The following is a 27,369-nucleotide window of genomic DNA, read 5'->3' on the forward strand; positions in this document are numbered from 1 at the left end:
GTGTGTACATATATATGTATACATTGAAATGTATAGGTATGTATATGTGCATTTGTTCACACTCAGTCTCTAGCTGTCATGTAATAATGCACTGAAACCACAGCTCCCTTTCCACATCCAGGCCCCACAGAACTTTCCATGGTTTACCCCAGACGCTTCACATGCCCTGGTTCAATCCAGTGACAGCACATCGACCCCGGTATACCACATCGTTCCAATTCACTCTATTCCTTGCACGCCTTTCACCCTCCTGCATGTTCAGGCCCCGATCACTCAAAATCTTTTTCACTCCATCTTTCCACCTCCAATTTGGTCTCCCACTTCTCCTCGTTCCCTCCACCTCTACACATATATCCTCTTGGTCAATCTTTCCTCACTCATTCTCTCCATGTGACCAAACCAATTCAAAACACCCTCTTCTGCTCTCTCAACCACACTCTTTTTATTACCACACATCTCTCTTATCCTATTATTACTTGCTCGATCAAACCTCCTCACACCATATATTGTCCTCAAACATCTCATTTCCAGCACATCCACCCTCCTCCGCACAACTCTATCTATAGCCCATGCCTCGCAACCATATAACATTGTTGGGACTACTATTCCTTCAAACATACCCATTTTTGCTTTCCGAGATAATGTTCTCGACTTCCACACATTCTTTAATGCTTCCACAATTTTTGCCCCCTCCCCCACCCTATGATTCACTTCCGCTTCCATGGTTCCATCCGCTGCCAAATCCACTCCCAGATACCTAAAACACTTCACTTCCTCCAGTTTTTCTCCATTCAAACTTACCTCCCAATTGACTTGACCCTCAACCCTACTGTACCTAATAACCTTGCTCTTATTCACATTCTCTCAACTTTCTTCTTTCACACACTTTACCAAACTCAGTCACCAGCTTCTGCAGTTTCTTACACGAATCAGCCACCAGCGCTGTATCATCAGCGAACAACAACTGACTCACTTCCCAAGCTCTCTCATCCACAACAGACTGCATACTTGCCCCACTTTCCAAAACTCTTGCATTCACCTCCCTAACAACCCCATCCATAAACAAATTAAACAACCATGGAGACATCACACACCTCGGTCGCAAACCTACATTTACTGAGAACCAATCACTTTCCTCTCTTCCTACATGTACACATGCCTTACATCCTCGATGAAAACTTTTCACTGCTTCTAACAACATGCCTCCTTCACCATATATTCTTAATACCTTCCACAGAGCATCTCTGTCAACTCTATCATATGCCTTCTCCAGATCCATAAATGCTACATACAAATCCATTAGCTTTTCTAAGTATTTCTCACATACATCTTCAAAGCAAACACCTGATCCACACATCCTCTACCACTTCTGAAACCACACTGCTCTTCCCCAATCTGATGCTCTGTACATGACTTCACCCTCTCAATCAATACCCTCCCATATAATTTACCAGGAATACTCAACAAACTTATACCTCTGCAATTTGAGCACTCACTCTTATCCCCTTTGCCTTTGTACAATGGCACTATGCAAGCATTCCGTCAATCCTCAGGCACCTCACCATGAATCATACATACATTAAATAACCTTGCCAACCAGTCAACAATATAGTCACCCCCTTTTTTAATAAATTCCACTGCAATACCATCCAAGCCCGCTGCCTTGCCGGCTACACCTCGACCAAAACACCCTATATCTGCCACTCTATCACAAACACATTCAACAAACCTTCAAAATACTCACTCCATCTCCTTCTCACATCACCACTACTTGTTATCACCTCCCCATTAGCCCCCTTCACTGAAGTTCCCATTTGTTCCCTTGTCTTGCGCACTCTATTTACCTCCTTCCAAAGCATCTTTTTATTCTCCCTAAAATTTAATGATACTCTCTCACCCCAACTCTCATTTGCCCTCTTTATCACCTCTTGCACCTTTCTCTTGACCTCCTGCCTCCTTCTTTTATACATCTCCCACTCATTTGTATTATCTCCCTGCAAAAATCGTCCAAATGCCTCTCTCTTCTCTTTCACTAATAATCTTACTTCTTCATCCCACCACTCACTACCCTTTCTAATCTGTCCACCTCCCACGCTTCTCATGCCACAAGCATCTTTTGCGCAAGCCATCACTGCTACCCTAAATACATCCCATTCCTTCCCCACTCCCCTTACCTCCTTTGTTCTCACCTTTTTCCCTTCTGCACTCAGTCTCTCCTGGTACTTCCTCACACAAGGCTCCTTCCCAAGCTCACTTACTCTCACCTCTCTCTTCACCCCAACATTCTCTCTTCTTTTCTGAAAACCTCTACAAATCTTCACCTTCGCCTCCACAAGATAATGATCAGACATCCCTCCAGTTGCACCTCTCAGCACATTAACATCCAAAAGTCTCTCTTCCACACGCCTATCAATTAACAAGTAATCCAATAACGCTCTCTGGCCATCTCTCCTACTTACATACGTATACTTATGTATATCTCGCTTTTTAAACCAGGTATTCCCAATCACCAGTCCTTTTTCAGCACATAAATCTACAAGCTCTTCACCATTTCCATTTACAACACTGAACACCCTATGTATACCAATTATTCCCTCAACTGCCACATTACTCACCTTTGCATTCAAATCACCCATCACTATAACCCGGTCTTGTGCATCAAAACTACTAACACACTCATTCAGCTGCATATGCACCAATAATCACCCATCTCTCTCCATCAACTTTCAGTTTTACCCATATCAATCTAGAGTTTACTTTCTTACACTCTATCACATACTCCCACCACTCCTGTTTCAGGAGTAGTGCTACTCCTTCCCTTGCTCTTGTCCTCTTACTAACTCCTGACTTTACTTCCATGACATTCCCAAACCACTCTTCCCCTTTACCCTTGAGCTTCGTTTCACTCAGAGCCAAAACATCCAGGTTCCTTTCCTCAAACATACTGCCTATCTCTCCTTTTTTCTCATCTTGGTTACATCCACACACATTTAGACACCCTAATCTGAGCCTTCGAGGAGGATGAGCACTCCCCGCGTGACTCCTTCCTCTGTTTCCCCTTTTAGAAAGTCAAAATACAAGGAGGGGAGGGTTTCTAGCCCCCCGCTCCTGTCCCCTTTAGTAGCCTTCTACGACACGTGAGGAATGCGTGGGAAGTATTCTTTCTCCCCTATCCCCAGGGATAAAATATGGGTATGTATTATTAATATCCCCCGGGATATTAAAAATAATGACAATAATAATAATAACAATAATAGATAGGGTTGTACGGAGGAGGGTGGATGTGTTGGAAATTAAATGTCTGAGGACAATATGTGGTGTGAGGTGGTTTGATCGAGTAAGTAATGAAAGGGTAAGCGAGATGTGTGGAAATAAAAAAGTGTGGTTGAGGGAGCAGAAGAGGGTTTGTTGAAATGGTTTGGACATATGGAGAGAAAGAGTGAGGAGAGATTGACAAAGAGGATATGTGTGTCAGAGGTGGAGGGAACAAGGAGAACCACGGGACCAAATTGGAGGTGGAAGGCTGGATTGATAAAGATTTTGAGCCATCGGGGACTAAACATACAGGAGGTTGAGAGGCATGCAAGGAACAGAGTGAACTGAAACGTTGTGATATACTAGGGTTAATATGCTGTCAATGGACTGAACCAGGGCATGTGAAGTGTCTGGGGTAAACCATGGAAAGGTCTGTGGGGCCTGGATGTGGATCAGGAGCTGTGGTTTCAGTGCATCACACATGACAGCTAGAGACTGAGTGTGAATAAATGTGGCCTTTTTTTGTCTGTTTTCCTGGCGCTACCTCGCTGAAGCAGGGGGTAGTGATGCTGTTTCCTGTGGGACTGGGTAATGCCAGGAAGTAGAAATATGCCCATGTGTATATATAAATATGTCAGTGTGTATATATGTAAGTATATGATGATATGTATGTGTGTGTATATATGAAAGTATATGATATGTATATGTGCATATGTGGGCATTTATGTATGCATATGTGTATATAAGTAAATTAGCCATTCTTCTTCTGTTTCTTGCTGACACTGGAAACAGAGATTATGTATAAAAACATAATAAATAAATAAAGTGATAACAATAATAATAATAGCAATAATTCTTTATTTTTCATACATGTTCACCATTTCCTGCATGAGAAAGGTAGCAATACGAACTGATATCAGAGCCTTAGAAGGAAAATTCTTCGCTAATCTTTTTTCAGACACGTTTGCCATTTCTCATGTTAGTGAGGAAACACTTGGAATAAATAAAGGAAGAACACATAATCAGTTATGCATCAGTTACATTCCAGAACACAAGCAATAACTTACCCTAACAACATTTGGGAGACTGGCTACATGGCATCTAGGCAGAAGGAACTTTGGCAGTATAACATCTTAGATGCTTATGTGAAGTAGATATGATTCAGCAGATTGTTACAACATAATCTTTAAGTACACTTTTTCAAACCACCTTTATGATTCACTATGTATTTTTCTAATGCACTACTTGTGATGGTGTCATAATTAATAATGTACTCTCCTCTCTTGCCTAGAGTAATCCAACAGCTTGTGAGAGAAATGGGTAATGGTAAGGAAGGAAGTCTGTTGGAGAAAAACAAAGATAACTTAAGAACTAGTAAATTACCTAGGTCAGTTGCCGTCACACTTAAGTTGATGACTCCATTGTTTTCATCATATGCTCGCACTCTTCTTTTATTTGATAATCCATACACCTGTCAGGGGTGGTACAGGAAAGTAAATGTTATCCACTGCCTTCACAATTTGAAATGCTTTATTGTGCTCATCTGAATTAAATATCCTACTCAACTAATAAAAAGAAAAAAGACGTTATATTTTCAATTCACAAGTGAAGCAAAGGACAGACATGAAGGGCTGCCCTCATCTCTACCACAGACAAACAGATGTGAAGGGTAGTCTTCTCCACAGTTGGTGAAATGAGTATAATCATAAGGTTTCTCTTCCAGAAGTTAAAATTTTTCAACAGCCAAGCCCTAACGATTGTTCTGTACATATACCTGTCCACTTCACATGACCTGGTTCAGTCCACTGACAGCACGTTACGTGTATACCACATAACTCCAATCACTCTATCCAATCCCTGCCTCTTACCCTTCTGTATGTTCATGCCATGATGACTTAAAACTTGTTTCACTCCAACTTTCCATCTCCTTTGTCTCTCCCTCTCTCCACTGCTGACATGTGTATCCACTTAGTCAGTCTCTTCATTCCAAACCATTTCAGTCCACTCCAGTCAATTCTCTCAATCACACTGCTTACGACCAAACATCTCTCTTACACCATTATTCCTTACACAATTAACCCTCCACACATTACATGCCCTCAGGCATTTCCTCTCTAACTCATCCACCCTCATTCATCCTTCTGCATTTAGGACCCAAGACTCATGCCCACGAAACACTCAGGATTACTACTTCACCATTAGACATATCCATCTTTGCTTTCAAATGCACTGACCTCCTTTTCCAAAAACTCTCCACTGCACCCAGAACAAATCATTTCAACTATAGCTATAGTACAGCAACTGTTATGTCTACTCCTATGTATCTCAAGCACTCCACTTCCTCCAGGTTCTGTTCACTCAAACTTACATTCAAACCAACCTGTCCCATTACCCTGTTAAACCTTTTATTTACACTGATTCACAACTTCCTCCTTTCTTACACTCTCTTAAACTCAGACACAAGCATCTGAAGTTTCTCCCAAGAGTCTGCCACCAAAGCTGTGCCACCTACAAACAGCAACTGACTCACAATCCAGGCCCATCATCCCCAGCATAATACAAGCCTATCTCTTTCTCTAAGTACCTAACAGCCACGGTAATATCACACATCCCTGATGCAGACCTACCTATACTTGGAAACACTTATCATCCTTCCATCCTATTCATACATGCCTTACTTTTCTGCTAAAAACTCTGCTTTACATCCAGTAGCTTTCCTTCTGAATGAGTGCTTCAGCAATTCTGATGCAAGGGGTAGAGTCATAGTGGTAAGACTGGAATGCAAGAGGTGGCTGATGTAGCAGTTAAGGGTATAATTTGAGGGAGTGATATACCTGTCATAAATGAAAATGGTGAACTGCATATTGAGTTGTGTGCTAAGAAAAAAGTATTAGGGAATAGGAATTCCTGGTTTACAAAAGTGCAGATGTTAGTAAATGTGGATGAGTGGGGGCTAGGGATCAATGAGCATTAGTGGATTATGTTCTAGCAGAAAGATATGCAAAGGAAACACTTTTGGATGTGAATGTGTTTAATGGTGAGGCAAGAGTGAAATTTTGTAGTGGCTTTGGGGAAACAGGAAATGACATAGGTGGGAAGATGGTGAAAGTGAGATAGCTTGGAAAAGAGGACTGTGTCCAGAGATCCTAAGAAAGACTGGGTTAAGAGTGGCATAAAGTGAAAGTAAATGGAACAAAGGGAATATGCAAATAGTGGTAAGCATTTAGGGAAATGGAGCTTACATGTCTGGGAGAAGCACTTGGTGGGTGGAAAGTGGGATGAGGGCACTAAAAGAGAAAAGAGAGGAGTTTGGGTGATAGCTACAAGGAAGTAATGTATGTAAACAGGAGATGTACAAGAGCAAGCAGCAGGAAGTCAAGAGGAAGGCCCATGGGCTGAAAACTGGGCAAATGAGAGATAAGGTGAAAGAGTATTAGCAAACTTCAGGAAGAATTGGAAGATGTTCCAGAAGATGATAAAAGTGAATAAAACATAAAACAAATGGGAGCATCAGTGTGGGGAGCAAATGGGAAAATGGTAACAAGAACAGAAGAGGTGAAGAGTTATTTCAAGGATTACCAAAAGTGTTAGATGATTCGGTGAAAGATCTAGGTGCTTGGGATGTGGTGGTATGCAGAATGAGAGAGCCATGGCATATGAACTGGTGAAAACAGAGGTGATGAAAACCCTACATAAGATCAAGTGTGACAAAGTGGCTGGAGTGGATGAGACTGCAGGTGAATTTCTCAAAAAAGAGGTTGACAGAATTGTTTATTAGTTAGTCAGGACTTTCAGTTTATGTATGGCTCAAGGTAAGGTGCCTAAGAATTGGCAGAATGCTTGTATAGTGCAATTATGTAGAAGCAAGGGAGATAAAAGTGAATAGTTGAATTACACAGATACACCTGGAAAGATGTATGGGAAAGTAGTAATTGAAAAGATGGTTGCATACTTAGAGCATCAGGCTGGGGTAGAGCAATGTGGCTTCAGAAGTAGGGAAGGATGTGTGGATCAGGTGTTTGCTATGGCAACTCTCTGTGAGAAATACTTGGAGAAAGAGAGGGACTTGTATAAAGCATTTCTGAACCTGCAGAAAACACATGATAGGATTGACAGAGAGGCCTTGAGGAAGGAGCTATGAATCTAGCTAACAAGATTCTATTTCATCTCCAATAACAGGGAATTCAAAATGAAAAGAAATCTATTCCGGTGCATGAGACTTATGTTTCACATTAGTCCGACTGTAGCCATCAAGATATCACACTCAATTCTCATTCCTTCTTTCTCTAACTCATACTTTTCTCTTCACATTACCTACAAGAGCATCATACCTTCATATAAAACTTCCTCAAAGGTGATGAAAGGCTTCACAACTACCATCTTATTCCTAATCATAAGAGCACACACCAATGTACTTTAACACTATCTCACAAGAGATGTGGAGATTCAAGAAACCTGTTCTCCTCTGCCTCTCCTTTACTTCACACATTAAATATCCTACTATATACTCTTCATTGTCTCACCTGAGGGTATTTTGACAAAGGCTGGACAACAGTGATTTCTCCTGTTTTGCTATCCACTCTGAAATTACTACTGAAGATGCTGGGGTCCATGCTATAACGAATTTTGTTATTGGGTGCCTCTGCATCATCATCAACAGCCTGGAAATGAGACCATCACACTATACCATAAGCCACCAGTCTCAGGGAACAATCATTTAATAAGTAATTGTGCTGCCTACATAAATACTCATTCATGAAGCTTACAGAATTTTCGCATGAAAAGCAAAATCAAATGCAAGTGTAAAAGGTAAAATTCAGTTTTATTCAGATAGCTTGTACCAAATTAGAGTTTTGTATAATATCTTATTTCAGCAAACATTAATAGGATGATCTGAAACAGGTAAGAAGGAATTCCATAAACAATTATAGCTTACTGAGCTACTCTGTCACAGCTCATACTTCAGAGAATATAAAATGTCTAGATATTTTGGTGTCTCATTTTACACTTTACAGTGCAGACAAAAACAGTTCAGAACTTTCTATGATATCCAATGGTTTAAATCTTAGCAGAATGGTGCACTGATCTTAAAAAGGGCATTTTGAAACAAATCAAATACTACTGTCAGTATTATCAGTAATTTCATGCAAAATAAAAGTAGTACCTTAAACATTAGTCACATGCAATGGTGTAATCTTTCACAAGACAAATATAATAAATCAGGCTTCAAAGAAACAATCTAAAACAGCTGACTGTGCATGACTACGACAGCATAATGAGGTATGCTGTCTTAGTACTTCAGGAGGGGCTTGTAGGTTAAGATGCTGTGTCTCAAGGAATTTAAGTCAGGTGGTTTGTGGATCTTTCTCATTAAAGGTAGTCTTCAATCTTATTTCTACTCATTTCATATGCAGCCTGGTATTAAGTGATTATCAATCAGCTTCATGAAACTAAGCACACAACCATAATCTTCACGTAACCCAGTGGACATAACAAAACTTTCCCATTTCTAGCTCCTAAGCAACTGGCAACTCTTCTTGCTAAACAACCCATCATTCTTTGTTACTACCAACCCAATGCCAGTAGTTGACACAATTAGCTTTTTACCTCAACACGCAATGGCTCCTTAAGGCTGGTCTGGTCTGGTTTCATGACTCCTGTGTACATTGGCTTGAGGAACCTAGGTGATTTGTCATTGATGTCCTTCAGTTGCAGAATGACACGTGCTATGGCCCTGTTGCCAAGGCCATTATTGTCTGTGGCTTCCACCATTAGCTGGATCTCTGAAGCAGGCAAAGAAAGGATGCAATTACTTTTGACTTTCTGTAAAATGAGAGGAATACCATAACCTAGCAGAAATATTCCACAGATTTTTAAGGTGAATTATCACACAAAAACCTTAGGTAAGTGAATGGTGTTTAGAGCATTTATACTGGAGACAAAGCTTGTGTATGGGTAAATGGCCATTATGAGAGAGTGGTCTAAAATAAATGTGGGTGTATATCAGGACTGAAAAGTGTCACCACTGTTGTTTCAAATTCTTATGGAGGGACATTTCATGAAATGAAAACCAAATGGGGTAATTTCAGGATGAAGTGAACCATGGCGGAACAGAATGAAAGTTACCTCAGTTGTAGCACCAAAACCGCAGCTTCGTATCCACATCCAGGCCCCACAGACCTTTCCATGTCTTACCCCAGACATTTCACATGCCCTAGTTCAGTCCATTGACAGCACATCGACCCCGATATACCACATCACTCCAATTCACTCTATTCCTTGCACGCCTCTCACCCTCCTGTAAGTTCAGGCCCTGATTGCTCAAAATCTTTTTCATTCCACCCTTCCATTTCAAATTTGGTCTCCCACTTCTCGTTCCCTCCACCTTTGACACATATATCCTCTTTGTCAATCTTTCCTCACTCATTCTCTCCATATGTCCAAACCACTTCAACACATCCATTTCTGCTCTCTCAACCACACTCTATTTCCACACATCTCTCCTATCCTTTCATTACTTACTCGATCAAACCACCTCACACCACATATTGTCCTCACGCATTTCATTTTCAACACATCCACCCTCCTCCATACAACCCTATCTATAGCCCATGCCTCGCAACCATATAACATTGTTGGAACTGCTATTCCTTCAAACATGCCCATTTTTGCTCTCCGATATAACAATCTCTCATTCCACATATTCTTCATCACTCCCAGAACCTTCACCCCCTCCCCGACCCTGTGACTCACTTCCACTTCCATGGTTCCCATTCGCTGCTAAGTCCACTCCCTGATATCTAAAACATATCACTTCTTCTAATTTTTCTCCATTCAAACTTACATCCTAATCAACTTGTCCCTCAACCCCACTGAACCTAATAAGATTGTTCTTATTCACATTTACTCTCAACTTTCTCTTTTCATGCACTTTTCCAAATTCAGTCACCAACCTCTTGAGTTTTACACTTGAATCAGCCACTAGAACTGTATCATCAGCGAACAACAATTGACTCAGAGTAAATGAATACGTGAGAAAATATAGTGGAAATCAGTGTTAAGAAAATATAGGATATCTATGGTGTTTAGAGTTCGTAGCTTGAAAAGGTACATGAAATGGAAAAAGTTTTGGGTTTGCTGATGTAGTTTGGACACAGAGAGAGAGAGAGAGAGAGAGAGAGAGAGAGAGAGAGAGAGAGAGAGAGAGAGAGAGAGAGAGAGAGAGAGAAGACAGAGAGAGAGAGAGACTTACTCATGGAGGGACGACTAAGATGGAGGATGGAGTGAAGGATGCCTTCAATTATTGGGGTTTGGATGTGTGGGACATATGTGGGATTGAGAGGGCTGGAGTGGTGAGGGGGATGTCTGTTGGTAGGATTAGCCAGCAAATATGAAACTGTCAAGGGAGGCCATGGAGAGCTTTGTGAGGATTTGCTATGGGCTGGAGGTACTCATTTTGGTGTATTGTGCATGAAAATTGGGAGTGAATGTGGATCAGTGGGACTTCGGTTGCTCTGTTCCTGGCACTACCTAGCTATGGGGGAATAGCAGGCTAGTTTGAATATATACAGGGGCTCTCCAATTCATGATAGACTTGACATATGGAAATCTGACTAAAAGAATATTCTCCCATTACTTAATTGCAATTTTTTTTGAGACTTAGAAAAATTTGCATTGGCAAAGTACAGCACAGTACTATGTGGCTAGTCATGGAAGGTTCTGCAGATTCAAGGCTTGGGCCAATTTTCATCATGTTAAAGTGAGTAGTGAGGGGGGACCATACTACAGTGATACAACACGAGCACTGCTGGTACAAAAGAAAATGAGCTAGTGCACAGGAAGGGGAGGCCCAACTATTCTGAATGATTTTTGGGTGAAATTATATATTTTTCTGACTTACAGGAATTTCAACTAATGCACCATTATCAGGAATCTATATAGCTCTTACATAAGTAAGGGAGCCTCTGTACCTGGGAGTGGAAGTCCCGTGTTAGCCGGGTAGCATAGATCTAGTAGGTAGTAGCTGGTAGGCAGCCAACAACCAGGGAGGTATTTCATCAATACTACTCATCCGGGTACTGGAAGGGTTAGTGACGGCTGCTTGTTAAGCCAGCACTTCAGTGGCTGTCAAGCTGCACTCCTCTGATCCAGGTAGCTGTCATTCATTTTTTTGCCTCACCCACATGTGGACAACTGACATTCAGTCTACAAACATATAATCTCTCCTTATCATAAATAACACCTGACAACACTTAACTCACACAGCTCAATCTTCATAGCTCTAGATTTTCCTGCAGTGAGCACAATGCACTAACCCTGCCTTTTGGTAAAATGGTATGAGCAACACATAAAAATATTAGGTAGGAACATTTAGGCAGGAGCATTAGGTAGAAGTCGTGGGTAGAAACATCGTATAAGGGTATTAGGTAAAAGTAGTCAGTTGGAAAATTAGGTAGGAGCCTCTGCAAATACTGCACTAGTAGCCTTCTGGCTATGGCCTGTTACGGGTGAGGCATTATAAGCTACAAAGCAGCATTGGAGTTCACTAGTTAAGGAGACTCTAGTGCCGCGGCCACCCCCTTAAGGGAGTTCCAGATGGGAACAGGCTTCAGAGATATAGGTAAACAGATAAACAAAATATAGTGGAAAATCATTGAAGACACAAATGAAATCTTAAAGATGGTAAGCCCAAGTAAAGAAAAATGGACTGCAGATGATACAAATGTGAAACCCCTCAGCAAAAATGTAAAGTTTCAAAATGATGTGAATGATCGTTACTGAGAGGGATAGATAATGTTACTAAACTGCTGAAGGTAAGAGGCACCTCCCATGAAGATACCACGAGAGTGATTATTGACTGTGTACTGTGGAGGTATTGTCCACATAAAATTGATGTGTGAATGGAATGTTAATCTCACTCAACAGTTCTGCTTCATGTCCAATGTGAATCATTAAGCAGCACTGTAGCAGTATGGAACATGGTTCATTTCAGTGCAATGAAAAGATGAGGATATATGTGAAAGAGATGAAAAGCTGCATGCATTTTATCCAGCCTGTATCAGAGGAAGCAAAACATGATATTTTGTTTATTCTGGTTTGACTGAAGTACTGTATTACAATCTATAGGACTCTTGCTTTTAATGTGCTATATTCTTATTCACAAAAACTACATCCTAACCCAGTATTCACTGTTTAATCATCAAAACCAATTCTACCTGTCTCCACACTACGCAGCATAAGCATTTACGACTATAAAATCATACAGTATGATATAATCACTTACTTTCTCTGTTACTTTTGAAAAAATCATGTCTCAGAAAATATCAACAAACTAAGCCTTTGCCTACAGAAAAGGTGAATCTACAAGGTAAACTCTCTTGCATGAATATCTTAAATAAAATGCTGGGATCTGCTCAAAACTTAATCAGGACAAAAAGAAGTTGAGCCAATACTCTAACTAAGATTGTACTATCAAACACAAAATGCTTCTATTATGAGCACTCCTGACAGTATTCAGGCACATCAAAGAAAATAAAACTTCCCCAGACACTTTCCTATTATCCTTGAAGTATGAATATTTCAAATCTATGAATATTGTAGAAAATTTTTTCTTTACTATGCTTCTTTGTCTAGTAACTGCCTATAGTATAGGAATCATTACTCCTTTCAAAGAAATCACTCACAGTTCTACTGTACCTTGCCCATCAGGCTCAGAAAAGTTATCATTATCATTATCATTTTGCTTTGTCGCTGTCTCCCGCGTTAGCGAGGTAGCGCAAGGAAACAGACGAAAAATGGCCCAACCCGCCCACATACACATGTATATACATACATGTCCACACACGCAAATATACATACCTACACATCTCAATGTACACATATATATACATACACAGACATATACATATACACACATGTACATAATTCATACTGTCTGCCTTTATTTGTTCCCATCACCACCTCGCCACACATGGAATAACAACCCCCTCCCCCCTCATGTGTGCGAGGTAGCGCTAGGAAAGACACCAAAGGCCCCATTTGTTCACACTCAGTCTCTAGCTGTCATGTAATAATGCACCAAAACCACAGCTCCCTTTCCACATCCAGGCCCCACACACTTTTCATGGTTTACCCCAGACGCTTCACATGCCCTGGTTCAATCCAGAAATGCCTCTAATACTTACTCCCCTTACCTTTATGAAGCAAAAAAAAAAAAATCAGCTTTGACCACATCAAATGGCAAAAATATATATGAAAATTCCAAACTGCCATACACACTTTCCAAATCAATAGCTATTTCACCTCCTCTCTAAACTACTTCACTCACCACTCCTTCAGATCCCCATATATTCCATTCTTTGGATGTTCTATTGTTCCTCTCACCTCCTTTTTGATATCATCCCCTTCCCTATATCTTTTCTGCATTCTTTTGATTTACAGTCCTATTGTATCAATACTCACCTATGTGGTATCACCATACAATTTTATCTTTGATGGCAAATACCAAATATGAAACTGGCATTCTTTTAGTATACTGTCCGAAAGTATTACTTTCACTGTAGTGTAAATGAGCATAAAATATGACCAAGCGTATCATAAATAATTTTCTTACTGCCTGTAACTTAGCAGCCAACAATCCAGATCACATTCTACAACATTGCTTTTCCTTTTTTGCTATATACATATATATTCATTTTATTTATTATACTTAGTCGCTGTCTCCCCCGTTCCCAACTCACCCACATACACACATACATACATAGAGGCCCACACATGCACATATACATACCTATACATTTCAACTTATATATTCTTATCATTTTGCTTTGTCGCTGTCTCCCGCATTTGCGAGGTAGCGCAAGGAAACAGACGAAAGAAATGGCCCAACCCACCCCCATACACAATGTATATACATACACGTCCACACACGCAAATATACATACCTATACATCTCAATGTACACATATATATACACACACAGAAACATACATATATACCCATGCACACAATTCACACTGTCTGCCTTTATTCATTCCCATCGCCACCTCGCCACACAAGGAATACCATCCCCCTCCCCCCTCATGTGTGCGAGGTAGCACTAGGAAAAGACAATAAAGGCCCTATTTGTTCACACTCAGTCTCTAGCTGTCATGCAATAATGCCCGAAACCACAGCTCCCTTTCCACATCCAGGCCCCACACAACTTTCCATGGTTTACCCCAGACGCTTCACATGCCCTGATTCAATCCACTGACAGCACGTCAACCCCGGTATACCACATCGATCCACTTCACTCTATTCCTTGCCAGCCTTTCACCCTCCTGCACGTTCAGGCCCCGATCACACAAAATCTTTTTCACTCCATCTTTCCACCTCCAATTTCATCTCCCACTTCTCCTCGTTCCCTCCATCTCCGACACATATATCCTTTTGGTCAATCTTTCCTCACTCATTCTCTCCATGTGCCCAAACCATTTCAAAACACCCTCTTCTGCTCTCTCAACCATGCTCTTTTTATTTCCACACATCTCTCTTACCCTTACATTACTTACTCGATCAAACCACCTCACACCACATATTGTCCTCAAACATCTCATTTCCAGCACATCCACCCTCCTGCACACAACTCTATCCATAGCCCACGCCTCGCAACCATACAACATTGTTGGAACCACTATTCCTTCAAACATACCCATTTTTGCTTTCCGAGATAATGTTCTCGACTTCCACACATTCTTCAAGGCTCCCAGGATTTTCGCCCCCTCCCCCACCCTATGATTCACTTCCGCTTCCATGGTTCCATCCGCTGACAGATCCACTCCCAGATATCTAAAACACTTTACTTCCTCCAGTTTTTCTCCATTCAAACTTACCTCCCAATTGACTTGACCCTCAACCCTACTGTACCTAATAACCTTGCTCTTATTCACATTTACTCTTAACTTTCTTCTTTCACACACTTTACCAAACTCAGTTACCAGCTTCTGCAGTTTCTCACATGAATCAGCCACCAGCGCTGTATCATCAGCGAACAACAACTGACACTTCCCAAGCTCTCTCATCCACAACAGACTTCATACTTGCCCCTCTTTCCAAAACTCTTACATTCACCTCCCTAACAACCCCATCCATAAACAAATTAAACAACCATGGAGACATCACACACCCCTGCCGCAAACCTACATTCACTGAGAACCAATCACTTTCCTCTCTTCCTACACGTACACATGCCTTACATCCTCGATAAAAACTTTTCACTGCTTCTAACAACTTGCCTCCCACACCATATATTCTTAATACCTTCCACAGAGCATCTCTATCAACTCTATCATATGCCTTCTCCAGATCCATAAATGCTACGTACAAATCCATTTGCTTTTCAAAGTATTTCTCATACATTCTTCAAAGCAAACACCTGATCCACACATCCTCTACCACTTCTGAAACCACACTGCTCTTCCCTAATCTGATGCTCTGTACATGCTTTCACTCTCTCAATCAATACCCTCCCATATAATTTACCAGGAATACTCAACAAACTTATACATCTGTAATTTGAGCACCCACTCTTATCCCCTTTGCCTTTGTACAATGGCACTATGCAAGCATTCTGCCAATCCTCAGGCACCTCACCATGAGTCATACATACATTAAATAACCTTACCAACCAGTCAACAATACAGTCACCCCCTTTTTTAATACCATCCAAACCTGCTGCCTTGCCGGCTTTCATCTTCCGCAAAGCTTTTACTACCTCTTCTCTGTTTACCAAATCATTTTCCCTAACCCTCTCACTTTGCACATCACCTCGACCAAAACACCCTATATCTGCCACTCTATCATCAAACACATTTAACAAACCTTCAAAATACTCACTCCATCTCCTTCTCACATCACCACTACTAGTTATCACCTCCCCATTTGCGCCCTTCACTGAAGTTCCCATTTGCTCCCTTGTCTTACGCACTTTATTTACCTCCTTCCAAAGCATCTTTAAAATTTAATGATACTCTCTCACCCCAACTCTCATTTGCCCTCTTTTTCACCTCTTGCACCTTTCTCTTGACCTCCTGCCTCTTTCTTTTATACATCTCCCACTCAATTGCATTTTTTTCCCTGCAAAAATCGTCCAAATGCCTCTCTCTTCTCTTTCACTAATAATCTTACTTCTTCATCCCACCACTCACTACCCTTTCTAATCAACCCACCTCCCACGCTTCTCATGCCACAAGCATCTTTTGCGCAATCCATCACTGATTCCCTAAAAACATCCCATTCCTCCCCCTACTCCCCTTACTTCCATTGTTCTCACCTTTTTCCATTCTGTACTCAGTCTCTCCTGGTACTTCCTCACACAAGTCTCCTTCCCAAGCTCACTTACTCTCACCACCCTCTTCACCCCAACATTCACTCTTCTTTTCTGAAAACCCATACAAATCTTCACCTTAGCCTCCACAAGATAATGATCAGACATCCCTCCAGTTGCACCTCTCAGCACATTAACATCCAAAAGTCTCTCTTTCGCGCGTCTGTCAATTAACACGTAATCCAATAATGCTCTCTGGCCATCTCTCCTACTTACATATGTATACTTACATATATCTCGCTTTTTAAACCAGGTATTCCCAATCACCAGTCCTTTTTCAGCACATAAATCTACAAGCTCTTCATCATTTCCATTTACAACACTGAACACTTATACATACATATATATACACAGACATATATATATATATCTTTATTAATTTATTCTTATCTTACTTTATTGCTGTCTCCTGCGTTAGCGAGGTAGCGCAAGGAAACAGATGAAGAATGGCCCACCCCACCCACATACACATGTATATACATACATGTCAACACACGCAAATATACATACCTATACATCTCAACGTATATATATATATATATATATATATATATATATATATATATATATATATATATATATATATATATATACACACACAGACATATACATATATACACAGGTACATAATTCATACTATCTGTCTTTATTCATTCCCATCACCACCCTGCCGCACATGAAATAACAACCCCCTCCCCCCGCATGTGCGTGAGGTAGCGCTATGAAAAGACAACAAAGGCCACATTCGTTCACACTCAGTCTCTAGTTGTCATGTATAATGCACCGAAACCACAGCTCCCTTTCCACATCCAGGCCCCACACAACTTTCCATGGTTTACCCCAGACACTTCACATGCCCTGGTTCAATCCATTGACAGCACGTTGACCCCGGTATACCACATCGTTCCAATTCACTCTATTCGTCGCACACCTTTCACCCTCCTGCATGTTCAGGCCCCAATCATTCAAAATCTTTTTCACTCCATCTTTCCACCTCCAATCTGATCTCCCACTTCTCTTCGTTCCCTCCACCCTGACACATATATCCTCTTGGTCAATCTTTCCTCACTCATTCTTTCCATGTGACCAAACCATTTCAAAACACCCTTTTCTGCTCTCTCAACCACACTCTTTTTATTACCACACATCTCTCTTACCCTATTATTACTTACTCGATCAAACCACCTCACACAACATATTGTCCTCAAACATCTCATTTCCAGCACATCCACCCTCCTCCACACAACTCTATCTATAGCCCACGCCTTGCAACCATATAACATTGTTGGAACCACTATTCCTTCAAACATAGCCATTTTTGCTTTCCAAGATAATGTTCTTGACATCCACACATTCTTCAACACTCCCAGAACTTTCGCCCCCTCCCCCACCTTATGATTCACTTCCGCTTCCAATGTTCCATGGAATATTTGCGTGTGTGGACGTGTATGTATATACATGTGTATGTGGGCCATTCGTTCGTCTGTTTCCTTGCACTACCTTGCTAACACAGGAGAAAGCGACAAAGTAGAATAATAATAATAATAATATATACATGTACACATGCACATATCCATACTTGCTGCCTTCATCCATTCCCGTCGCCACCCCGCCACAAATGAAAATGGCACCCCTCCCCAGCGCCCATGTGAGGCAGCGCTAGGAAAAGACAAGAAAGGCCACATTTGTTCACACTCAGTCTCTAGCTATATATGACATTTAAATTTTCCTGCAATACATATTTTTGGAGACCTGGTACCAAGCACTACAGACAAGATGTGAAAAAAAAGTGGGGAGGTAGGGGAGGGAGTAAAGTAGAGCATTGTAATAAGCTATAATATACATAACATAGTTTGAAGAGATTTAAGAAAAGTACACCTGGTGAAATATATATATACACAGAATACCAAAACCCAGCTCACCTGGATTGAGCTCACGATCCAAATCATGGTTGTTTGTGGCACAAGTGATGAGACCACTGAGAGGGTCGAGCTCAAGTCTTCCAGCAAGCTTTCCCGTTAGCTGAGTGTACCTAATGGAGCCATAGTCTCCATTGTCTGCATCAGTTGCATGAACCTGTAGGAAGAGGCAAGTGTATTACCAGTACTACCTGCCTTGGTATTGGGAGGGTTAGTGATGGCTGGGTAATGAGCCAGCATTTCATTAATTGTTAAGCTGTACTCCTCTGGCCCAGGTAGCTTTCTTTTCTTTCTGCCTCACCCAAATGTGGACTACCGGCATTTTGTCCTCAAACATACAATCCATCTTTGCCACACATAAAATGTGACATGACTTAACTCACACAGCTTATTCTTTGTAACTTTAGAATTTCCTGTGGTGAGCACTAAGTGCAAGCCCTGCCTTCTGACAAAACAGTAGGAGCAGTAGATAGAAGAAGCAGGTAAGAACATTTAGGCAAGAGCACTGGGTAAAAGTAGTAGGTAGGAGCATTACGTAGAAGTAGTCAGTAGAAATATTAGGCAAGAGCTTCTGTAAACACTGCACTAGAGTTACCCTCTTGCAGTGGCATGTTAATGGTAGGCATAAAGGCTAAGAAGCAGCAGTGGAGTTCGCTTGATATGGAGACTCTACTACACTGCCTTCTACGAAGCAGCATTGGAGTTCACTAGGTATGGAGGCTTTACTGCTGCCATGGCCATGCCCTTGAGAGAGTTCCAGATGAAACAGGCATCAGATATATAGATGATAGACATGTAGAAGTATGAAGGTTTCAGACATGTAAGCTAAGCCTTTTCGTGCACACATTATAATGGAAAGGTTATATGGTTCCTCACCATATTTCAAAGGAGAAAACTATCATCATATATTAAGATTAATGCTAATCACAATAGAGATATAAGAAAATTTACAGTTTCCAACTTATTCTTTCTCATAAAAAACTGATGTAACACTGGCTGTGATGCAAACCTGCAAACTTAATTCAAATATACCATAATGCTACTATATATGACTAACATTTCATAAACATATATATTTTGCTTCAAAAAATACTATAAATGAACATTCATTTCAATATCTAATAGAATTTACAGTTTTTAATAAACTTCTGCCTTCCACTAAATTTGTTACTCAACAAACATTTGTCATAAATCTGTCTCATTAAATTGGTCTCAGTAAACCAGCAATCTTGACCTTTTGTTCTCATTAAACTGATCTCAGTAAACCTGCAATCTTCCTGACTCATAAAAGTATATAAATTGTATGGAAACAAAAAAATACATATGTACGTTAATCACATGATTTGCTTTTACAGACAATGAAATCCATTTACACAGCAAATCGTATCCTTCCAACCATTTGTAGCCATGAGATTGGCCACACATTTCAGGGTTGTGACTTTTGAGAAGGCATACAGGATACTGAATTATATGTAGTATCAAAACTTTAAATCATCCTTAAATAGCACAGTATACTATATTACAACAACATTATTTCACTTATAATAACATATCAAACTTTCAGACTAAGAAAGTTTAATGACTTAAAACAATTCTAAATACACAGTCCAAAAACTGTTGCAATACATGAAATTCTCTAATTCAGCCCTCTCTGCCATATGTCTTCCTAACAGCATCCTCTCTTACCCTAATGATGGAAGTGTCTGCAGTGATATTCTCATAAATCTCAGCCTGGTACACCTGCTTGCTGAACACTGGCACATTATCATTCAGGTCCAACACATTGATCCTCACTTGTGTGCTACTTGATGCCTGCCCAGTACCAGACACTTGCCGTGCAATAACCTGGTTGGGATACATAGCAAATCAGCTGGGAGATATAAACAATAATCACCTGATGAACATAAACATATAGGTACTACATTTAAATGAAGAATAAGTAACTGGTGTTTGTAAGAATCATAAATCAACTGATGGATGTAAACAATATATAATCTGCAAATAATAGTACACAATAAATCTGCCTTCATTGGTTTATTGGTGATCATATGAGAGAGCTTGGGAAGTGAGTCAGTTGTTGTTCGCTGATGATACAGCGCTGGTGGCTGATTCATGTGAGAAACTGCAGAAGCTGGTGACTGAGTTTGGTAAAGTGTGTGAAAGAAGAAAGTTAAGAGTAAATGTGAATAAGAGCAAGGTTATTAGGTACAGTAGGGTTGAGGGTCAAGTCAACTGGGAGGTAAGTTTGAATGGAGAAAAAATGGAGGAAGTAAAGTGTTTTAGATATCTGGGAGTGGATCTGGCAGCGGATGGAACCATGGAAGCGGAAGTGGATCATAGGGTGGGGGAGGGGGCGAAAATCCTGGGAGCCTTGAAGAATGTGTGGAAGTCGAGAACATTATCTCGGAAAGCAAAAATGGGTATGTTTGAAGGAATAGTGGTTCCAACAATGTTATATGGTTGCGAGGCGTGGGCTATGGATAGAGTTGTGTGCAGGAGGGTGGATGTGCTGGAAATGAGATGTTTGAGGACAATGTGTGGTGTGAGGTGGTTTGATCGAGTAAGTAACGTAAGGGTAAGAGAGATGTGTGGAAATAAAAAGAGCGTGGTTGAGAGAGCAGAAGAGGGTGTTTTGAAATGGTTTGGGCACATGGAGAGAATGAGTGAGGAAAGATTGACCAAGAGGATATATGTGTCGGAGGTGGAGGGAATGAAGAGAAGTGGGAGACGAAATTGGAGGTGGAAAGATGGAGTGAAAAAGATTTTGTGTGATCGGGGCCTGAACATGCAGGAGGGTGAAAGACGGGCAAGGAATAGAGTGAATTGGATCGATGTGGTATACCGGGGTTGATGTGCTGTCAGTGGATTGAATCAGGGCATGTGAAGCGTCTGGGGTAAACCATGGAAACCTGTGTAGGTATGTATATTTGCGTGTGTGGACGTGTATGTATATACATGTGTATGGGGGTGGGTTGGGCCATTTCTTTCGTCTGTTTCCTTGCGCTACCTCGCAAACGCGGGGACAGCGGCAAAAAAAAAAAAAAAAAATTCCTTTATACCTGATTACATTTCAAATCTCTGGAAGGTACTATCAGCAACAGAGGAATAGCAAACTCATACGCACACTACCAGTCACTAGCCCTAATGTATAATGTACTGAAACCTGAGTCTTTAATTTACTTCCCACTTGCAGACTACTACATGGTTTACCCTAAACACCTCTTATGCCCCCTCCCACATTCCATACTATATCCCTCAATCATTTCTATCCAACTTATTCTCCTTAATGTGTCAACAGCTTCTTTGCTTCAGCCTTCCATCACCTTAGTCTCCCTCTCTCCCTTCTCTTCTGACATACATCTACCTTGTTTCATTTCACTCAATTTCCCCATATACCTGAACTATTTCAGTACACCCTGGTTAGCTCATTCAATCAAGTTATGCTGACTACCAATGCTCTCTCTCTGACAATGTCATCTCCCATATAATCAATCATTCTCACAACATATCATACTTTGGCATGTCACTTGCAGCTCATCAACCCTCTTCTTCTCCTAAGCTTTCTATACAAATATGTTGAGACTATCACACTTTAACGTTACTGACAATGACCTTTCCTTCACACACTCCTTATTGTAGACAGGGCTGTAAACCCTCTTCCACCATACAACTCAATTCGACCTCCCTGGTTTCATGTATTGCCACATCCATCCGAAGTAATTTATTTTCATTCCACCTCCAGGTCTTCCCCATCTTAAACTCACACTTAAATAATTCTGCCTTACCCTTCAACTGGATTTCATTACTTTACTTTGCTTACATTTATATTTTACTTTCTTCTTTTACATGACATGCATCCTAACTGCCAAGGCACTCTCAGTTCTTTCCTAAATGCATTCCTTTAACCTTCTTTCCTCTTACTTAGCAGTGCATAAACATTAACAAACATCTGTCTCTTGTAGTCCACTTTCATTCTGACCAACACCATCCTTAAACTCAATTCCTTGTTCTTCATTCCACATCAGAAGAGCCAACACTTCCTTCACTCTTGTTTTCTTACTAACCCCAGTCTTACCTACCTGGACACACCTAAATCACCCTTTACCCTCCAACAATGTTGAAGAATAAGTAGAAAGTATGGTTACCATACTTAAAGAAGCACAAAGAACTAACAGAGAAAGTCCATATGAGGGCAACAAAGATGTCAACTGCAAGAAGAAAGTTGAGCTTCAAGAAAACATGACAATTAGTTTGCCCATTACAGAAAAGAGAAGAGTAAGGGAAGACTCGATCACAGCCTTCAAGTTTATAAACCAGTTTGATAATGTCTACAATGAGCAGTTCTTTGTGAAATGCAAAGACAGCAACAAGAGGCCAGAACATGATATTATCAAGAATCTTGTTAGAAAAGACATAAAATACTTTTATAACAAAAGTATCAGAATAATGGATGACAGGAGTTAGCTGAGGGATGAAATTGTGAATTCTGAATTCTGACAATATACAGTCAGTTAGCATTCCTGGCCATGACGCATTCACGGGCTGCCCAGGGTCGAGCACATGGGTTCAAATCTGGTTCTGGCAGTTGGTCCACAGACAACCAAACTGTTCATCCATCCCTAGGGGGTTGGTTGATAAAATGAGTACCTGGCTTAGGCTAGGGTATATAGGAATATGTACATGTTTATATTGGAAATGTCTGCGTATTTATACATATGTGTATATGTTGACATGTACATTCATGTGAATGTATATTTTTTTTTTTTTCTTTTTTTTTTTTTATACTTTGTCGCTGTCTCCCGCGTTTGCGAGGTAGCGCGAGGAAACAGACGAAAGAAATGGCCCAACCCCCATACACACGTACATACACACGTCCACACACGCAAATATACATACCTACACAGCTTTCCATGGTTTACCCCAGACGCTTCACATGCCTTGATTCAATCCACTGACAGCACGTCAACCCCTGTATACCACATCGCTCCAATTCACTCTATTCCTTGCCCTCCTTTCACCCTCCTGCATGTTCAGGCCCCGATCACACAAAATCTTTTTCACTCCATCTTTCCACCTCCAATTTGGTCTCCCTCTTCTCCTCGTTCCCTCCACCTCCGACACATATATCCTCTTGGTCAATCTTTCCTCACTCATTCTCTCCATGTGCCCAAACCATTTCAAAACACCCTCTTCTGCTCTCTCAACCACGCTCTTTTTATTTCCACACATCTCTCTTACCCTTACGTTACTTACTCGATCAAACCACCTCACACCACACATTGTCCTCAAACATCTCATTTCCAGCACATCCATCCTCCTGCGCACAACTCTATCCATAGCCCACGCCTCGCAACCATACAACATTGTTGGAACCACTATTCCTTCAAACATACCCATTTTTGCTTTCCGAGATAATGTTCTCGACTTCCACACATTTTTCAAGGCTCCCAAAATTTTCGCCCCCTCCCCCACCCTACGATCCACTTCCGCTTCCATGGTTCCATCCGCTGACAGATCCACTCCCAGATATCTAAAACACTTCACTTCCTCCAGTTTTTCTCCATTCAAACTCACCTCCCAATTGACTTGACCCTCAACCCTACTGTACCTAATAACCTTGCTCTTATTCACATTTACTCTTAACTTTCTTCTTCCACACACTTTACCAAACTCAGTCACCAGCTTCTGCAGTTTCTCACATGAATCAGCCACCAGCGCTGTATCATCAGCGAACAACAACTGACTCACTTCCCAAGCTCTCTCATCCCCAACAGACTTCATACTTGCCCCTCTTTCCAGGACTCTTGCATTTACCTCCCTAACAACCCCATCCATAAACAAATTAAACAACCATGGAGACATCACACACCCCTGCCGCAAACCTACATTCACTGAGAACCAATCACTTTCCTCTCTTCCTACACGTACACATGCCTTACATCCTCGATAAAAACTTTTCACTGCTTCTAACAACTTGCCTCCCACACCATATATTCTTAATACCTTCCACAGAGCATCTCTATCAACTCTATCATATGCCTTCTCCAGATCCATAAATGCTACATACAAATCCATTTGCTTTTCTAAGTATTTCTCACATACATTCTTCAAAGCAAACACCTGATCCACACATCCTCTACCACTTCTGAAACCGCACTGCTCTTCCCCAATCTGATGCTCTGTACATGCCTTCACCCTCTCAATCAATACCCTCCCATATAGTTTACCAGGAATACTCAACAAACTTATACCTCTGTAATTTGAGCACTCACTCTTATCCCCTTTGCCTTTGTACAATGGCACTATGCACGCATTCCGCCAATCCTCAGGCACCTCACCATGAGTCATACATACATTAAATAACCTTACCAACCAGTCAACAATACAGTCACCCCCTTTTTTAATAAATTCCACTGCAATACCATCCAAACCTGCTGCCTTGCCGGCTTTCATCTTCCGCAAAGCTTTTACTACCTCTTCTCTGTTTACCAAATCATTTTCCCTAACCCTCTCACTTTGCACACCACCTCGACCAAAACACCCTATATCTGCCACTCTGTCATCAGACACATTCAACAAACCTTCAAAATACTCATTCCATCTCCTTCTCACATCACCACTACTTGTTATCACCTCCCCATTTACGCCCTTCACTGAAGTTCCCATTTGCTCCCTTGTCTTACGCACCCTATTTACCTCCTTCCAGAACATCTTTTTATTCTCCCTAAAATTTACTGATAGTCTCTCACCCCAACTCTCATTTGCCCTTTTTTTCACCTCTTGCACCTTTCTCTTGACCTCCTGTCTCTTTCTTTTATATATGTATATATATATGTATATATATGTATATACATGTGTATGTGGGTGGGTTGGGCCATTCTTTCGTCTGTTTCCTTGCGCTACCTCGCTAATGCGGGAGACAGCAACAAAGCAAAATAAATAAATGATAAAATGTGTATATGAGTGGATGGGTTGTTCTTCGTCTGTTTCCTGGCACCACCTTGATGATACGGGAAACAGCAATCAAGTATAATAGATAGTAATGAATAATACATTTCTTTTTATTATACTTAATTGCCATCTCGTGTTAGCGAGGTAGCGCAAGGAAACAGATGAAGAATGGCCCAACCCACCCACATACACATGTATGTACAGACGCCCACACACGCACATATAATACATATACATTTCAACGTATATATACATATACATACACAGACATATACATATGTACACAAGTGCATATTCATACTTGCTGCCTTCATCCATTCCCGTCGCCACCCCACCACACATGAAATAGCATCCCCCCCACCCTTTCCCAGCAAGTTAGGGCTAGGAAAAGAATAAAAAGCCACATTCATTCACACTCAGTCTCTAGCTGTCATGTGTAATGCACCCAAACCACAGCTCCCTTTCCACTTCCAGGCCCCACAAAACTTTCCATGGTTTACCCCAGACACTTCACATGCCCTGGTTCAGTCTATGAACAGCATGTCAACCCCGGTATACCACATCGTTCCAATTCACTCTATTCCATGCATCCCTTTCACCCTCCTTTCGTTACTTACTTGATCAAACCAGCTCACACCGCATATTGTCCTCAAACATTTCATTTCCAACACATCCACCCTCCACCACACAACCCTACCTATAGCCCAAGCCTCACAACCATATAACATTGTTGGAACCACCATCCCTTCAAACATACCTATTTTTGCTCTCTGAGATAACGTTCTCGCCTTCCATACACATTTCAACGCTCACAGAACCTTTGCCCCCTCCCCCACCCTGTGACTCACTTCCACTTCCATGGATTCATCTGCTGCTAAGTCTACTCTCAGATATATATATACGAACACACATATACCGTTAATGGGATGGCCTTGGTTAGGGCCTCAGCTGCCCATACTGTCTCAGCTAACATAAAAAAAAAAATTCAAAAATATCAAATCAGGATTACTGCTAAGGAGACAAATCTCTTACAAGTTAACATCAAAACTGCCTTCAAGAATAAAGAAAAGGAGAGGTTCAGAAAAGTATTTACAGCATTTAATACACTCAATATAGGCCATAAAGCACTAGTCCAGTCATAATACCTGATGGAATGTGAGCATCTGCTGGAAAAGGTCCATAAGTGGATAAGCCTGATGTAAAGAAACTGCATGAAAGGAAGAAAAGTTCAGACATTATCATAATGTTTATGCTTCTGAATAGATCTGACACAGTAAACAAAGAGGAGTGGTTTAGAATGATGTTAGGACAACAAAAGGGTATGGGAGGAAATTGACAAAGAAGCAAGATACAAATGACATAAAGAAATACCTTTAAAGCAGGAAAATTCTTGACACACATAACATACTAAGAAAGGAAACTGGAAATGCAGACAAAACTGTATACATAAGAGACAGCTTAAGAGATGGAGCCCTTGAGTTTAGAATTCCCTCTGTGTAATGCACACATAGGTAAATATAAAAAGTGATTACAAAATAAGAGAATGACCCTAAAATGCTATTCTGCAGTGAATCATCTGTCATTAGTAAAAAGTTTTCATTCATCAAAATCCATCTTTTTTGTCAATAAACTTTTACTGTGATTTTTCCTTAAAGTAACCATATGACAAATTAGGTCAAATGTTATTGGTCAGGTTTGGTATCACAAATCTCCAAAGGTTTTGTCATATTTCTAATCTTTTTGTTTTAACTACATAATAAATAACCCATTCCTTAAAGCCCTCTCTTCTTGTATCTGATGTTTTCATAATAACTGATTTCAAAAACTACTAGAAATTCTAATTTGGTACTCAAAATATCAGTATCAATGTTAAGAAAA

General features: G+C 40.8%; 1 protein-coding gene across 4 annotated transcripts in view; it reads right to left on the reverse strand.

Moving 5' to 3' along the window:
• Nucleotides 1–27,369, reverse strand: part of LOC139758579 (uncharacterized) — a 433,037-nt gene that overhangs the window by 20,228 nt on the left and 385,440 nt on the right. For all 4 annotated transcript variants that reach the window (XM_071680107.1, XM_071680101.1, XM_071680115.1 and 1 more), the window contains 5 exons: nt 20,227–20,385; nt 18,544–18,697; nt 8,863–9,038; nt 7,779–7,916; nt 4,639–4,726 (listed from right to left, as the gene is read on the reverse strand). In XM_071680107.1, the coding sequence (XP_071536208.1) occupies nt 4,639–4,726; nt 7,779–7,916; nt 8,863–9,038; nt 18,544–18,697; nt 20,227–20,385 (715 nt within the window). The remainder of the gene's footprint in view (nt 1–4,638; nt 4,727–7,778; nt 7,917–8,862; nt 9,039–18,543; nt 18,698–20,226; nt 20,386–27,369) is intronic.

Source organism: Panulirus ornatus, chromosome 2 (genome assembly GCF_036320965.1).
Source record: "Panulirus ornatus isolate Po-2019 chromosome 2, ASM3632096v1, whole genome shotgun sequence".
Taxonomy (NCBI): domain Eukaryota; kingdom Metazoa; phylum Arthropoda; class Malacostraca; order Decapoda; family Palinuridae; genus Panulirus; species Panulirus ornatus.